A 16487-nucleotide genomic window follows, 5' to 3' on the forward strand; every position below is an offset into this window, starting at 1 on the left:
GTCATCAACAGTGCCATCAAGCAGCACTTGCTTTGCAATAACCTGCTCAGTGATGCTCAATTTGAATTCCACCAGGGTCGCTCAGTTCCTGACCTCATTACAGCCTTGGTGCAAACAGGGACAGAGGAGCTGAACTCAAGAGGAGAGGTAAGAGTGACTGCCCTTGACATCAAGGCAGCATTTGACCGAGTATGGCATCAAGGAGTCCGAGCAAAACTGAAGTCAATGGGAATCAGGGGGAAACTCTCCGCTGGCTGGAGTCATACCGAGTGCAAAGGAAGATGGATGTGGTATAAAAACAAGAAATGCTGGAACCACTCAGCAGGTCTGGCAGCATCTGTGAAAAGAGAATCAGAGTTAACGTTTCGGGTCAGTGACCCTTCTTCGGATATGGTTGTTGGTCAATCATCTCAGTTCCAGGACATCACTGCAGGAGTTCCTCAGGGTAGTGTCCTAGGCCCAACCATCTTTACCTGCTTCATCAATGACCTTCATTCAATCATAAGGTCAGAAGTGGGGATGTTCGCTGATGATTGCACAATGTTCAGCACCATTCGTAACTCCTCAGATACTGAAGCAGTCCGTGTAGAAATGCAGCAAGACCTGAACAACATCCAGGCTTGGGCTGATAAGTGGCAAATAACATTGGCGCCACACAAGTGCCAGGCAATGACCATCTCCAACAAGAGAGAATCTCGCCATCACCCCATGACATTCAATGGCATTACGACCGCTCAGTCCCCCACTATCAACATCCTCGGGGCTACCATTGACCAGAAACTGAACTGGAGTAGCCAAATCAATAAATTGGCTACAAGAGCAGGTCAGAGGCTAGGAATCCTGCGGCGAGTAACTCACCTCCTGACTCCCCAAAGCCTGTCCACCATCTACAAGGCACAAGTCAGGAGTGTGATGTAATTCTCTCCTTTTGCCTGGGTGGGTGCAGCTCCAATAACACTCAAGAGGCTCGACATCATCCAGGACAAAGCAGCCCGCTTGATTGGCACACCATCTACAAACATTCAGTCCCTCCACCACCGACGCACAGTGGCAGCAGTGTGTACCATCTACAAGATGCACTGCAGCAATGCACCAAGGCTCCTTCGACAGTACCTTCGAAACCCATGACCTCTACCAATTAGAAGGACAAGGGCAGGAAATGCATGGGAACACCACCACCTGCAAGTTCCCCCCCAAATTACACACCATCCTGACTTGGAACTCTATCGCCATTCCTTCACTGTCGCTGGGTCAAAATCCTGGAACTCTCTTCCGAACAGCACTGTGGGTGTACCTAATTCACATGGACTGCAGCAGTTCAACAATGCAGCTCACCACAACCTTTTCAAGGGAAATTAGGGATGGGCAATAAATGCTGGCCTATCCAGTGATGCCCACATCCCATGAATGAATTTTTAAAAAAGCAAAATGTTGCAGATGCTGGAAGTCTGAAACAAAAACAGAAAATCCTGTAAATACTCAGCAGGTCAGGCAGCATCTGTGGAGAGAGAAGCAAGAGTTAACATTTCAGGTATGTGACCTTTCATCAGAATTGATGAAAGGTCACAGACCTCAAATATAATAATCTCTGGATTATTACCTGAACCACAAGCAAATTGGCGTAGGGTAAATAAGACTAGAGAGTTAAATGCGTGGCTCAACGATTGGTGTGGGAGAAATGAGTTTCAATTCATGGGGTACTGGCACCAGTACTGCAGAAAGTGGGAGCTGTACCATTGGGACAGTCTACACCTGAACTGTGCTAGGACCAGTGTTCTGGCGAATCATATAATTAGGGTGGTAGAGAGGGCTTTAAACTAAATAGTGGGTGCGAGGGATCAAGTGAGAGAAGATATGATAAATTAACGAGAGGACAGGCAAGAGAGCGAAGTAGCAATAAGGTAAATAATAATCAGAGCATGGCAGGAAGGGACAGAATGTACAAAATTAAGAGTGCAAGCAGCTAAGGCTAGAGGTTGCATAAATAGTGCAAAGACAGAGCTAAAGGCTCTGTATTTGAATGTGTGTAGCATTCGTGACAAAACAAATGAATTGATAGATCATACATATTTATTTCTATTTGATCTGATAGCCATTACAGAGACATGGTTGCAAGATGACAAAAACTGGGACCTGAATATTCAAGGGTACATACCATTTCGGAAAGACAGGAAACTAGGAAAAGGTGGAGGGGTAGCTCTGTTTATTAAGGATGACATTAGTACAATAGAGAGAGGTGGCCTTAGTTCTAAAAATCAAGATGTAGAATCAGTTTAGTTAGAGATAAGAAATAATAAAGTAGGAAGTCACTTGTGTGAGTTGTTTATAGGCGCCCTAACAGTAACCACACTGTAGGACGGGGTATGTAGGAAGAAATAATGGGGGCTTGTGAGAAAGATACGCAATAATCATGGGTGATTTTAATCTACAGATAGATTGGATGAATCAGATTGACAAAGGTAGCCTGGAGGATGAGTTCATGGATTGTTTTCGGGACAGTTTCTTAAATCAGCACATTCTAGAGCCAACCAGAGAGCAGGTTACTCTAGATCTGGTAATGTGTAACGAGACAGGATTAATTAATGACCTCATCGTAAAGGCGCCCCTAGGTAGCAGTGATCATAACATGCTGAATTTCGCATTCAGTTTGAGGGTGAGAAAAGTGGATCTAAGACGAGTGTTTTAAACTTAAATAAGGGTAATTATGAGGATTTGAAGAGAGAGGTGGCTAAAGTAACTGGGAAATTAGGTTAAGGGATAGGTCAATAGAGATGTAGTGGCAGACATTTAAGGAGATATTTCATAACATTCAGCAAAGATACATTCCACTGAGAAAGACTCCAGGGCAAGGACACACCATCTGTGGCTAACTAAGGAACTTAAAGATAGTATCAAATTGAAAGAAAAAGCATACAATTCAGCAAAGAATAGTGACAGGTCAGAAGATTGGACAGAATATTAAAAATAGCAAAGAATGACTAAAAGAATGAGAGAGAAATTAGAAAGCTATCTAGAAATATAAAAACGAATAGTAAGAGTTTCTACAGGTATTTAAAAAGGAAAATAGTAAGTAAACCGAGTGTTGGTCCTCTGGAGTGTGTGTCTGGGGAATTAATAATGGAAAATAAGGAAATGGCGGAGGAATTGAACAGATTTTTTGCATCTGACTTCACTGTAGAGGATACAAATAACATCCCAGAAATTCCTGTGAATCAAGAGTTGAAAGGGAGGGAGGAACTTAAAACAATTACCATCACCAGGGAAAGGGCACTGAGAAAAATTATTAGAACTGAAAGCTGACAAGTTGTCCGATCCTGATGGACTTCATTCTAGGATCTTAAAAGAAGTGGCTGCTGAGATAGTAGATGCATTAGTTTTAATTTTCCGAAATTCCCTAGATTTTGGAAAGGTCCCATCACATTGGAAAATAGCGAATGTAACTCCGCTTTTCAAGAAAGGAAGAAGACAGAAAGCAGGAAACTACAGGCCTGTTAGCTTAACATCTGTCATAGGGAAAATGCTGGAATTTATTATTAAGGAGGTTGTAGCAGGTCATTAAGAAAATCTTAATGCAATCAGGCAGAGTCAACGTGGTTTTGTGAAAGGGAAATCGTGTTTGTCTAATTTATGAGATTTCTTTGAGGAAGTAACAAGCAATGTGAATAAAGGGGAACCTGTGGATGTGGCGTATTTGCATTTCCAGAAGGCATTTGACAAGGTGCCACATCAAAGGTTACTAAACAAGAGCCCATGGTATGGGGGTGGGTGTGGGGGTGACATATTAGCATGGACAGAGGATTGGTTAGCATCAGGAAACAGAGTCAGGATAAATGAGCCATTTTCAGGTTGGCAAGCTGTAACTAGTGGAGTGCCACAGGGATCATTGCTGGGTCCTCAACTATTTACAATCTCTATCGATGACTTGGATAAAGGGACAGAATGTATGGTTGCTAAATTTGCAGATGACACAAAGATCAGTGAGGGAGCAAGTTGTGAAGAGGACATAAGGAGTCTGCAAAGGGATATAAATAGATTAAGTAAGTGGACAAAGATTTGGCAGATGGAGTATAATGTGGGAAAGTGTGAACTTGTACACTTATGCCAGAAGAGTATAAAAGCAACATATCATTTAAATGGAGAGATTACAGAACTCTGAGATGCAGAGGCATCTGGGTGTCCTAGTACATGAAGCACAAAGTTAGTATGCAGTTACAGCAAGTATAAAGAAAAACTCAAAAGGGAGGACCCACCATCCATGGTTAACTAAAGAAGTTAAGGAAAGGATCAAACCTAAGGAAAAAGCATATAATTGCGCAAAGATGAGTGGCAGGTCAGATGATTGGTCAGAATATAAAGAACAGCAGAGAATGACTAAAAGGTTAATGAGGATAAAGAAATTAGAGTATAAGAGGAAGCTAGCTAGAAATGTAAAAAGGGATAGCAAGTGTTTTTACAGATATTTGAAAAGGAAAAGAGTAAGTAAAGTGAGTGTTGGTCCTCTAGACAGTGAGAATGGGGAGTTAGTAGTAGATAATAAGGAAATGGCAGATGAAATGAACAAATATTTTGTTTCTGTCTTCACTATAGGATACAAAACACATTCCAGTAATAGCTGTAAATTAGGAGGTGGAAGAAAGAGAGAAACTTGGTGAAATTACAATCACCAGAGAAGCGGTACTGAGCAAACTGATGGAGCTGCAAGCTGACAAGTCCCCAGGTCTTGATGGGCTTCATCCTAGGATCTTAAAAGAGATGGCGAATGAGGTAGTAGATATGTTGGTGTTAATCTTTCAAAAGTTTGCTGGTTTCTGGAAAGGTTCCATCAGACTGAAAAGTAGCAAATATAATCCCTCTATTCAAGAAGGTGGCGGGGGGGGGGGAGAAGAGGGTGGAAGAGAGGCAGAAAACAATTAACTATAGGCCAGTTAGCTTGATGTCTGTCGTGGGGAAGGTGTTGGAATCAATCATTAAAGAGGCTATAGCTGGACACTTAGAAAAACTCAAAGTAAGCGGGAATAGTCAGCGTGGTTTTGTGAAAGCAAAATCATGTTTAACTAATTTGTTAGTTTGTTGAAGGGGTAACATGCGCTGTGGATAAAAGGTAGCCTCTTGACATTCTGTACTTGGATTTCCAGAAGGCATTTGACAAGGTGCCACATAAAAGGTTATTGTGCAAAGGAGGAGCTCATGGCGTAGGGGGTAAAGCCAATGTCATTAACAAAACAAATTCTCCATGGAGAACTCAGGTTGGGAAGTTTAATCTCCCTATTTCCAGATAATTTTAAATCCTTGGGCCAAGTATAGATTAAAGCAAGAGCTCAGTTGATGTTTCTGTACTTACTGCAGTTACTGGTATCTTCCCTGGGCTTGTCAGTTTCTCCCAGACTTGATAGATTTCAGTGTAAGGGGATGGTTAATTTCACTCGGGTGCTTTATGTTGGAACTTGTAGCTGTTACTTCTCTCCCCCCACCCCCACCCCCCCAACTCTTCTCACTTCCGATTTCTGTTTGTCCTGATCTCTGTCCACATCCAGCCCGACCAGAGCCCAAATTTTGGACCCAGAAGAGAGACCCGACCCAACCCAACCCCAACACAGGTCATCGGGTCCCGTCGGGTTCAGGTCAAGTAGCTATGCTCCAGTAGGGGCTAACATATTAGCATGGATAGAAGATTGGCTGGCTCGCAGAAAACAGAGAGCATGCATAAATGGGTCATTTTCTGATTGGCAGGATGTGATGAGTGGCGTCCCGCAGGGGTCTGTGCTGGGGCCTCAACTTTTTACAATTTATATCAATGACTTAGATGAGAGGAGCGATGGCATGGTAGCTAGGTGTTCTAGAGCGTGAGTCACAAAAAGTTAGTATGCAGTTACAGCAAGTCATAAAGAATGCTAATGGAATACTATCCTTTATTACGAGAGCAATTGAAAATAAAAATAAGGATGTTATGCTTCAGTTATACAGGGCATTGGTGAGACCACATCTCGAATACTGTGTGCAGTTTTGATCTCCTTATTTAAGGAAGGATGTGAATGTGTTGGAGGTGGTTCAGAGGAGGTTTACTAGATTGATACCTGGAATGAGTGGGTTGTCTTGAGGAAAGGTTGGACAGACTGGGCCTGTTTTCAGTGGAGTTTAGAAGAGTGATGGGAGACTTAATTGAAGTATATAAGATCCTGAACAGTCTTGACAAGGTAGATGTGGAAAGGATGTTTCCTCCTGTGGGTGAGCCCAGAACTAGGGAGCACTGTTTTAAAATTAGGGGGACCGAGATGAGGAGAAAATTTTTCTGAGGGTTGAGAGACTCTGGAACACTCTGCCTCAGAAGGTGGTGGAGGCAGGGTCATTGAATATTTTGAAGGCGGAGGTAGATAGATTCTTGCTAGGCAAGAGAATCAAAGGTTATCGGGGGTAGATGGGAGTGTAGAATTCGAGACACAAACAGATCAGCCATTCGGAGCAGGCTCGAGGAGCCAAATGGCCCATTTCTGCTCCTAATTCATATGTTCGTATGTAGTGATTAAGAAGGCATTGTCGTTTATTGCAAGGGGAATGAAATATAAAAGTAGAGATGTGTTGCTATAGTTGTACAGGTGAGACCACATCTAGAGTATGGTGTACAGTTTTGGTCTCTTTACTTAAGGCACAGTGGCGCAGTGGTTAGCACCGCAGCCTCACAGCTCCAGTGACCCGGGTTCAATTCTGGGTACTGCCTGTGTGGAGTTTGCAAGTTCTCCCCGTGTCTGCGTGGGTTTCCTCCGGGTGCTCTGGTTTCCTCCCACATGCCAAAGACTTGCAGGTTGATAGGTTAATTGGCCATTATAAATTGCCCCTAGTATAGGTAGGTTGTAGGGAAATATAGGGACAGGTGGGGATGTGGTAGGAATATGGGATTAGTGTAGGATTAGTATAAATGGGTGGTTGATGGTCGGCACAGACTTGGTGGGCTGAAGGGCCTGTTTCAGTGCTGTATCTCTAAACTAAACATAATTGCTTTGGAAGCAGTTCAGAGAAGGTTCAACTGATTCCTGGGATGAGAATGTTATCTTATGAGGAAAGTTTGGACAGGATGAGTCTGTATTCATTGGAGTTTAGAAGGATGAGAGGTGATCTTAATGAAACATATCAGAGCCTGATGGGACTTGACAGGGTGGATGTTGAAAGGATGTTTCCCCTTGTGAGAGACTAAAACTAGTGGCACAGTTTATAAATAAGGGGTCTCCCGTTTAAGACCTAGATGAGGAGAAATTTTTTCTGAGTCGTGAGTCTGTGGAACTCTGTTCCCTGGAGAGTGGTGGAGGCAGGGTCATTGAATATTTTTAAGGCAGAGGTAGACAGATTCTTAAACAAGGGAGTCAAAGGGTATCTGGGTTAGGCAGGAAAGTGGAGTCGAGTCCACAAGCAGATCAGCCATGATCTTGTAGAATAATGGAGCAAGCTCGAGGGCCGAATCGCCTACTCCTAATTCGTATTTTTGTATGTTGTTCGTATGTTCAATCCTTCCACCAATGGGAACAGTTTCTCCCTATCCACTCTGTCCAGATCCCTCTTCATTTTGAGCATCTCTGTCAAAGCTCAATTTTCTCTTCTTCAAGAAGAGCCCCAGCATCAATCTATCCACGTAACTGAAGTTCCTCATCCCTGGAACCATTGTCATGAACCTTTTTTTGCACCCTTTCTAATGCCTTCACGTCCTTCCTGAAGTGGGATGCCCAGAGCTGGACACAATACTCCAGTTGAGAGCAAACCAGTGTTTGGGGCAGGTTTATCATAACTTGCTTGCATTTGTACTCTATGCCTCAATTTATGAAGCTTAGGATGCTGTATGCCTTATTAACTGCTCTCTCAACCTGCTCTACCACCTTCAACACTTTGTGCACATAAACCTCCAGGTCCCTCTGCTCTTGAACCCCCTTTAGAATTGCACCCTTTGCTTAGAATTTGCCTGTCTTTGTTCTTCCTACCAAAATGAATCACTTCACACTGCTCTGCATTAAGTTTCATCTGCCACCTGTCTGCCCATTCCACCAACCTATGTCCTCCTCACAGTTCACACAAAGTTCCTCCAAGTTTTGTGGCATCTGCAGATTTGGAAATTGTGCCCTGTACACCCAAGTAAAACTCATGAATACAGATTAAGAAAAGCAGAGGTCCTAACAACGACCCCAGGGGAACCTCACTATATACCTTCCTCCAGTCCGAAAAATAACGATTCACTACTACTCTGTTTCGTGCCACTCATCATGCTGCTACTGTCATGGGCTCTAGCTTTGCTGACAAGCTTGTTATGTGGCACTTTATCAGATGTCTTTTGGAAGTCCATGTACACCACATCAACCCTCTCTCTTACCTCATCAAAAAACTCCAGCAAGTTAGTTAAACATGATTTGCCTTTAACAAATCCACATTTGTCCAATTGACTGTTAATTTTGTCCTGAATTATCATTCCTAAAAGCTTTCCCACCAAGGTTAAACTGACTGGCCTGCAGTTGCTTGGCTTATCCTTACAGCCTTTTGTGACTAAGGGTGTAACATTTGCAATTCACCAGTCCTCTGGCACCACCCTTGAGCCTAAGGAGGATTGGAAGATTATGGACAGTGCCTCCGCAATTTTCACCCTTACTTCCCTCAGTATCATTGATCCCGATGACTTAATTAAATACAGCTTGCCTGTCTGATACCTCCTTCTTTTATCAATTTTTAGCCCATCCGTGTCTCAGCTACCTCGTCTTTCACTATGACTTGGGTAGCATCTTCTTCCTTGGTAAAGACAGATACAAAGCACTTATTTGTACCTCAGCTATGTCCTCTGCCTCCATGTGTTAATCCCCTTTTAGGTCCCTAATCAGCCCCACTTCTCCTATTACCACCCTTTTACTATTTATATGCTTATAGAAGACTTTTGGATTCCATTTTATGTTAGCTGCCAGTCTCTTGTCATACTCTTTCTTTGCTTCTCTTATTTGTTTTTATACTTCCCCACTGAACCGTCAGACTGGTTCTCAAATATATTATCCATTTGACATCTATCATATGCACCCTTTCTTCAGCTTCATCTGACTCTCTACCTCATTCATTATCCAGAGAGCTCTGGATTTGTTTGCCCTTGCATTTGTATAGTGCCTTTCACAACCACAGGATGTCTCAAAGCACCTCAGTTCAAGGGCAATTAGGGATGAGCAACAAGTGTTGGCCTGCCAGCGAGGCCAACATCCCATGAAAGAATGAAAAAAATGAAGTACCTCTGAGGTCTAGTCACACTTTGTAATGTAGGAAATGGGAGAGATAATCTGTTTCTGTGATGTTGATTGAGGGATAAATATTTCCTCGGATATCGGTGAGAACTCCCCTGTTGCCCTTCTCCAAAATCATGCCATGTGATCTGAAAAGGTTAAAGGGCCTCTGTTTAACATCCCATCTGAAAAACAACTCCTCCAACAGTGCAGCACTCCCTCAGTTCAGCACTAGAGTGTCAGCCTTGATTTTTGTGCTCAGGTCCTACAGTGGGACTTTACACTCACAACCTTCTGACTCAAGAGGTGAGAGTACTACCAATCTAGAAATCAGAGGGCATTCAAACACTTGTGCCGACATCTCAATGAGATCTCCACATCCGACACTGAGGTCCCCATGCTCCGTGCCCATGTCCCGCGACAAGATTTCTACACCCCACACCAAGATCGCCACATCCTGTCCCTCCTCTAGCTATGCCCACGGCCTTATTCCTCAAACTGGCTTCGACTTTTGCTGACGTAATAGTGGCTGCTGTGAAGCACTTTGGGACATGCTGAGAATGTGAAAAGCACTATACAAATGCAGTTGTTAATACACATTAGTTTATAAATATAAATGCAAGTATTTATTTCTTTCAGTTCTGTCCTTCACTCGTCACATACTCTGTGATGCTACAATAGACACGTCAGCTTTCACTTATTCTTAACTTTACTCCTCTGCGGGAACCCTTAACTCCACAATCACCAGTGAGCCATTCAACTGGTCATCAAACATCAAGTATTGGATTACAAAGAACTTCCTTCACTCATCAAAAAAAAAACTGAAGCCACTCTAAGGTTTTGGGCAAGAGGTGTGGGGGGGATGTGAGAAAGAACGTTTTTAGAGAACGAGTGGTAATGACCTGGAACTCGCTGACTAAGAGGGTGGTGGAAACAGAGACATTGAATGATTTCAAAATGAAATTGGATAGGCACTTGAGCAAAATAAACTTGCAGGGCTATGGGGATAGTGCAGGGGAATTGGACTGATTTGTATTGCTCAGTCTAGCCAGCATGGACTCACTGGGCCAAATGGCCTCCTGTGCTGTAATGACCATGACTCATTGATGGGATTTGGGAGTCACTGGCAAGTCCAGCATTTATTGCCCATCACTAATTGCCCTTGAGAAGAAGTGGTGTACTACCTTAACAGCTGAGTAGTTTGCTGGGCCATATTTGAGGCCAGTCAAAAGTCAACCATATTGCTGTGGGCCTGGAGTCTCATATTGGCCAGACTAGGTAAAGACGGCGGATTTCCTTCCCTAAAGGGCATTAGTGAACCAGATGGGTTTTTACAACACTCCGGTAATTACATGATCACCATTACAGATACTAGCTTTTTATTCCAAGGGGATGGTAGTATAGTGTTAATGTTATTGAACTAGTAATCCAGAGGCCTGGACTACTGCTTCAGAGACATGAGTTCAAATTCCACCACGGCAGCTGTGGAAATTTAAATTCAATCAGTAGCCCACACCACCAACTCTCCTGACTGCTTACGCAGGCAGAGCCTAACGACGTTCAACCTCGAATTCAGCTGCCAGTAACAGTTAGCCTTGTCTCCTGTGCTGGTGAAACCCTACCCTCAGCTATGAACCTTGTGAAAGGGTTTTTATTGTACTCAGAACTTAGAATCCCGTGTGTTTTTTTAAAAACTGAAAAGGATTTTTGCTCAGTGAAGGCAGCTGCAAATAGTTGGAATTACTACAATGTTTTGAAAGGAAGTTCAGAACAAAAATTTGAATTTTATGGGTGCTTTGAAAGGACATTGAACTCGTACAAGGACAGGAAAGCCAGCAATTTCAAGGAAACCACAGGGGTTTGACCTTTCTTCAGAGCAGCTTTTGAGTGACAGGGAGACACTGTGTCTTGGACCCTTTAAAAAAAGCCTGTGAATTGTACAAAGGGCAGGCATTTGAAATCTTTGCTTTGACCTGCCTGGAGCAAGAGAGAAAAACCCAGAAAAGTGTTACCTCTCTCTGTAAAGGAGACTTGCATCCCTTGAAAAGGAATCCTGCATTTGAAAGGGGGCAGATTCCTGTTGCCTCTGGTCTCTGAAGAATTCCTGCATCCAGTGAGATTCCTGATGCCTCCTGTGTTCTATGAAATCTGAAAAACTCTTTTACTGCTAGACTGCTGCTGACATAAGCAGACCTGTTGCTACACCCCTGATGGAAGACCTAAGTGATACCCACTGCAGTTAAATTGCCGTGAACACCTACCCATCACAGACTGTTCATCAACTTCGCCTGGACAAACTGTGAGTGGCATCCGACTATTCGACTCTGGGACAGCTCACCATATCGTAAATATCCTATCAGAACGTGATGAACTCAATTTTTTATTATTCCTTCTATTCCCAAGAAACAGCTGTAAACTAAAAATCCTTTTTCCCCGGTTAACTGTTTTTTTTTTAATGTAGGTGTGTGAAAATGAGGGTTAAGGAAATAATGGTTTTTCATATATAGATTTATATCGTTAGTTAAGACCCATTATTTCTTTTCTAATAAATAGTTAACATTGTTGTTGTTTTAAAGAAACCTGGTTTGGTGTGCTTTATTCTGGGGGAAAAGTAGTGTTTAATTTGTCTATTCTTCGGTAGGTAGGTGGAGTAGTGGGACTGAATTAACAGTGCATGACTTCCGCCTTGGTGGTAACACCCTGCACACTGGACCACCTAAATGCCTACAAAGTTCCGCCCCTAATTGCAGCCTGTCCAAAACTCCAATGTCCATCATTGATGGTGCTCGAAGCTCCACTCCCATTATCTCTTCTTGGCTCCCCATTAGATAATGCATTGCATTCAAAAACATTATGCTCACCTACATGGCCTTTCCCTCTCGATCACAATAGCTACCTTCAGCTCTGTTGCCCTGAAACCTCCACCCCATTACGTTGAAGCCTCCCATCTCATTACCCTGAACCCCCTTGTTACACAGAGCAGAGCACACCGCACCCACCCCCCCCAACCTATTAATCCTCTCCTTCAAAATTGACCTGTCTGACTCTACATTGGCCACCATCTACTGTTCCCCTCCCACTGCTCAGTGGCAGATTATTCTTCATTATGAAGCAATTTGAACAGTTTTATTCTATGAAATGCTATGAAAATAAAGTTGCTGTACTGAGGAGCAGCCACTTCTCCCTTAGTAAATAGTATTAATGCCTCCCATCCAATCTCTTGCTTACTTCTCATTTTAATAGCAAAACTTGGTTCATCTCAATTTAAATTGGGGCGGCTGTTTGAGGGTAAATCAACATCTGACATGTGGGAGTCTTTCAAACGTCAGTTGATTAGAATCCAGGACCAGCATGTTCCTGTGAGGAAGAAGGATAAATTTGGCAAGTTTTGGGAACCTTGAATAACGAGGGATATTGTGAGCCTAGTCACAGTGGCGCAGTGGTTAGCACCGCAGCCTCACAGCTCCACGGACCCGGGTTCGATTCTGGGTACTGCCTGTGCGGAGTTTGCAAGTTCTCCCTGTGTCTGCGTGGGTTTCCTCCGGGTCCTCCGGTTTCCTCCCACATGCCAAAGACTTGCAGGTTGATAGGTTAATTGGCCATTATAAATTGACCCTAGTATAGGTAGGTGGTAGGGAAATATATAGGGACAGGTGGGGATGTGGTAGGAATATGGGATTAGTGTAGGATTAGTATAAATGGGTGGTTGATGGTCGGCACAGACTCGGTGGGCCGAAGGGCCTGTTTCAGTGCTGTATCTCTAAACTAAACTAAACTAAACTAAAAAGGAAGCATTTGTAAGGGCTGGAAGGCTGGGAACAGACGAAGCCTTTGAGGAATATAAAGACAGTAGGAAGGAACATAAGCAAGGAGTCAGGAGGGCTAAAAGGGGTTATGAAAAGTCATTGGAAAACAGGATTAAGGAAAATTCCCAAAGCTTTTTATACGTATATAAAGAGCAAGAGGGTAACCAGGGAAAGAGTTGGCCCACTCAAGGACAGAGGAGGGAAACTATGTGTGGAGCCAGAGGAAATGGGCGAGGTACTAAATGAGTACTTTGCATCAGTATTCACCAAAGAGAAGGACTTGGTGGATGCTGAGTCTAGGGAAGGGAGTGAAGCTAGTCTCGGTCATGTCGTTATCAAAAAGGAGGAGGTGTTGGGTGTCTTAAGGTAGTTAAGTCCCCAGGGCCTGATGGGATCTACCCCAGAATACTGGGGGAGGCAAGGGAAGAAATTGCTGGGGCCTTGACAGAACTCTTTGCATCCTCATTGGCTACAGGTGAGGTCCCAGAGGACTGGAGAATAGCCAATGTTGTTCCTTTGTTTAAGAAGGGTAGCAAGGATATTCCAGGAAATTATAGGCCGGTTAGCCTTACGTCAGTGGTAGGGAAATTATTAGAGAGGATTATTCGGGACAGGATTTACTCTCATTTGGAAACAAACGAACTTATTAGCGAGAGGCAGCATGGTTTTGTGAAGGGGAGGTCGTGTCTCACTAACTTGATTGAGTTTTTTGAGGAAGTGACGAAGATGACTGATGAAGGAAAGGCAGTGGATGTTATCTATATGGACTTCAGTAAAGCCTTTGACAAGGTCCCTCAGACTGGTACAAAAGGTGAAGTCACACGGGATCAGAGGTGAGCTGGCAAGATGGATACGGAACTGGCTCGGTCATAGAAGACAGAGGGTAGCAGTGGAAGGGTGCTTTTCTGAATGGAGGGCTGTGACTAGTGGTGTTCCCCAGGGATCAGTGCTGGGACCTTTGCTGTTTGTAGTATATATAAATGATTTGGAGGAAAATGTAGCTGGTCTGATTAGTAAGTTTGCGGACGACACAAAGGTTGGTGGAGTTGCGGATCGTGATGAGGACTGTCAGAGGATACAGCAGGATATAGATCGGTTGGAGACTTGGGCGGAGAAATGGCAGATGGAGTTTAATCCAGACAAATATGAAGGCAATGCATTTTGGAAGGTCTAATGCAGGTGGGAAGTATACAGTAAATGGCAGAACCCTTAGGAGTATTGACAGGCAGAGAGATCTGGGCGTACAGGTCCACAGGTCACTGAAAGTGGCAACGCAGGTGGGTAAGGTAGTCAAGAAGGCATACGGCATGCTTGCCTTCATCGGTCGGGGCATAGAGTATAAAAATTGGCAAGTCATGCTGCAGCTGTACAGAACTTTAGTTAGGCCACACTTAGAATATTGCACGCAATTCTGGTCACCACACTACCAGAAGGACGTGGAGGCTTTGGAGAGGGTACAGAGGAGGTTTACCAGGATGTTGCCTCGTCTGGAGGGCATTAGCTATGAGGAGAGATTGGATAAACACGGATTGTTTTCACTGGAACGAGGTGGAGGGGCAACATGATGGAGGTTTACAAAGTTATGAGCGGCATGGACAGAGTGGATAGTCAGAAGCTTTTTCCCAGGGTGGAAGATTCAGTTACTAGGGGACATAGGTTTAAGTTGTGAGGGTCAAAGTTTCGAGGGGATGTGCGAGGCAAATTCTTTACACAGAGGGTGGTGAGTGCCTGGAACTTGCTGCCGGGGGAGGTGGTGGAAGCAGGTACGATAGCGACGTTTACGAGGCATCTTGACAAATACATGAATAGGATGGGAATAGAGGAATACGGTCCCTGGAAGTGCAGAAGGTTTTAGTTTAGGCAGGCATCAAGATCGGAGCAGGCTTGGAGGACCGAATGGCCTGTTCCTGTGCTGTACTGTTCTTTGTTCAAGACGGTCTGGATGCAGTTTGTGATGCCCCACTCACACCACTGGGTTATTCCACAATAACTTGAATTTATATTGCATTATCAATGCAGGCGCTGAACAGAGGGGCAACCAGATAGAGCAGGAATACTGAACAGTGTGTGCATATGGCATCCTGGAACGGACACATTAAACTGGAGGTTAAATGGGCTGTATCCATTTCCTAGTGGCTTACTGTGAAATGATGGAATGGTGAATTCGACAATAGGAGCAGCAGGAGAGCCACCATGGTGGGTGACCCCTCCTCCTCCCAGAATGCGCCAGGTTGCTTGGAGAGGGTCCCACGGCAGAAAAGAAAGATCAGTTAGAGTTGATTCAAAGTGACAATGTAAACCTTTGCTCCTCGAGACTGGATTCAAACCGTTTGTAGAAAGTGGGGAGAGTATAGTGAGTCAATGCTGGACAATGGCCACAGCTAGAGTTTGACACAGCATTTATTTCATATAAAATATTACAAGTTCATAACTCCAATGTAACATTTGAAGAACAGTTCAGCAAGCAATCTGAAAGAAAATTAATGAAGGGAACCAACACTAACTTGGGCCCAGGATTCATTTACGTGGCAAATTTCTTCTGTCGGACCGGTGCAGGCAGCTGTGCATTAATGTCCATCACAGGACGCTCCACCACCACAAGACAGCCATCCAACAGCAGCTCAACATGGAGCAGAGGCTGTAGATAAAAAGGAAGTTTCAAGGAAATCGGACCAAATCAGGAACACATCTACAGCTTGCACAAGAGGAAATCCCTCAGCAACAGAAAACAGAGACATTACATGGAAGGTTGGGGAAGAAAAGGTGGGGGGGGGGGGGAGGGTTGGCGGGTGATTGATCAGATCGTTTGGGGCAGGGTTTGCGGGGGTGGGGGGAGGTGGGAGGGGGGAAGGGGGTTGGGGCAGTGGGCGCGGGAGGAGGAAGACGGGGGCGCGGGGGAGGTGGGTGAGGGGGATAGTGGGGTGTGGGGACTGGGGGGGATGTGGGAGGTGGAAGGATAAGCGGTTGGGGGGATGGGGGGGATGTGGGAGGTGGAAGGATAAGCGGTTGGGGGGATGGGGGGTGAGGGGATGGGGAAGAAAGAGTTGGGGGGGGGGGAAGAAAGAGTTGGGGGGGGGGGAAGAAAGAGTTGGGGGGGGGGGGGAAGAAAGAGTTGGGGGGGGGGGAAGAAAGAGTTGGGGGGGGGGGGGAAGAAAGAGTTGGGGGGGGGGGAAAGAGTGGGGGGGGGGGAAAGAGTGGGGGGGGGGAAAAGAGTGGGGGGGGGGAAAGAGTGGGGGGGGGGAAAGAGTGGGGGGGGGGGAAAGAGTGGGGGGGGGGGAAAGAGTGGGGGGGGGGAAAGAGTGGGGGGGGGGAAAGAGTGGGGGGGGGGGGAAGAGTGGGGGGGGGGAAGAGTGGGGGGGGGGAAGAGTGGGGGGGGGGGGAAGAGTGGGGGGGGGGGAAGAGTGGGGGGGGGGAAGAGTGGGGGGGGGGGAAGAGTGGGGGGGGGGAA

General features: G+C 45.0%; 1 protein-coding gene across 3 annotated transcripts in view; it reads right to left on the minus strand.

The window, feature by feature from the left end:
• Nucleotides 1-16487, minus strand: part of utp4 (UTP4 small subunit processome component) — a 99665-nt gene that overhangs the window by 28551 nt on the left and 54627 nt on the right. For 2 of the 3 annotated variants that reach the window (XM_068048949.1, XM_068048948.1), the window contains exon 16: nt 15544-15677. In XM_068048949.1, the coding sequence (XP_067905050.1) occupies nt 15561-15677 (117 nt within the window). In that variant the 3' untranslated portion in view covers nt 15544-15560. Of the gene's footprint in view, nt 1-15403; nt 15678-16487 lie in introns of those variants that run through there. The other variant, XM_068048947.1, reaches the window with a different exon arrangement.

This window comes from Heterodontus francisci, chromosome 17, assembly GCF_036365525.1.
Source record: "Heterodontus francisci isolate sHetFra1 chromosome 17, sHetFra1.hap1, whole genome shotgun sequence".
Lineage (NCBI taxonomy): Eukaryota > Metazoa > Chordata > Chondrichthyes > Heterodontiformes > Heterodontidae > Heterodontus > Heterodontus francisci.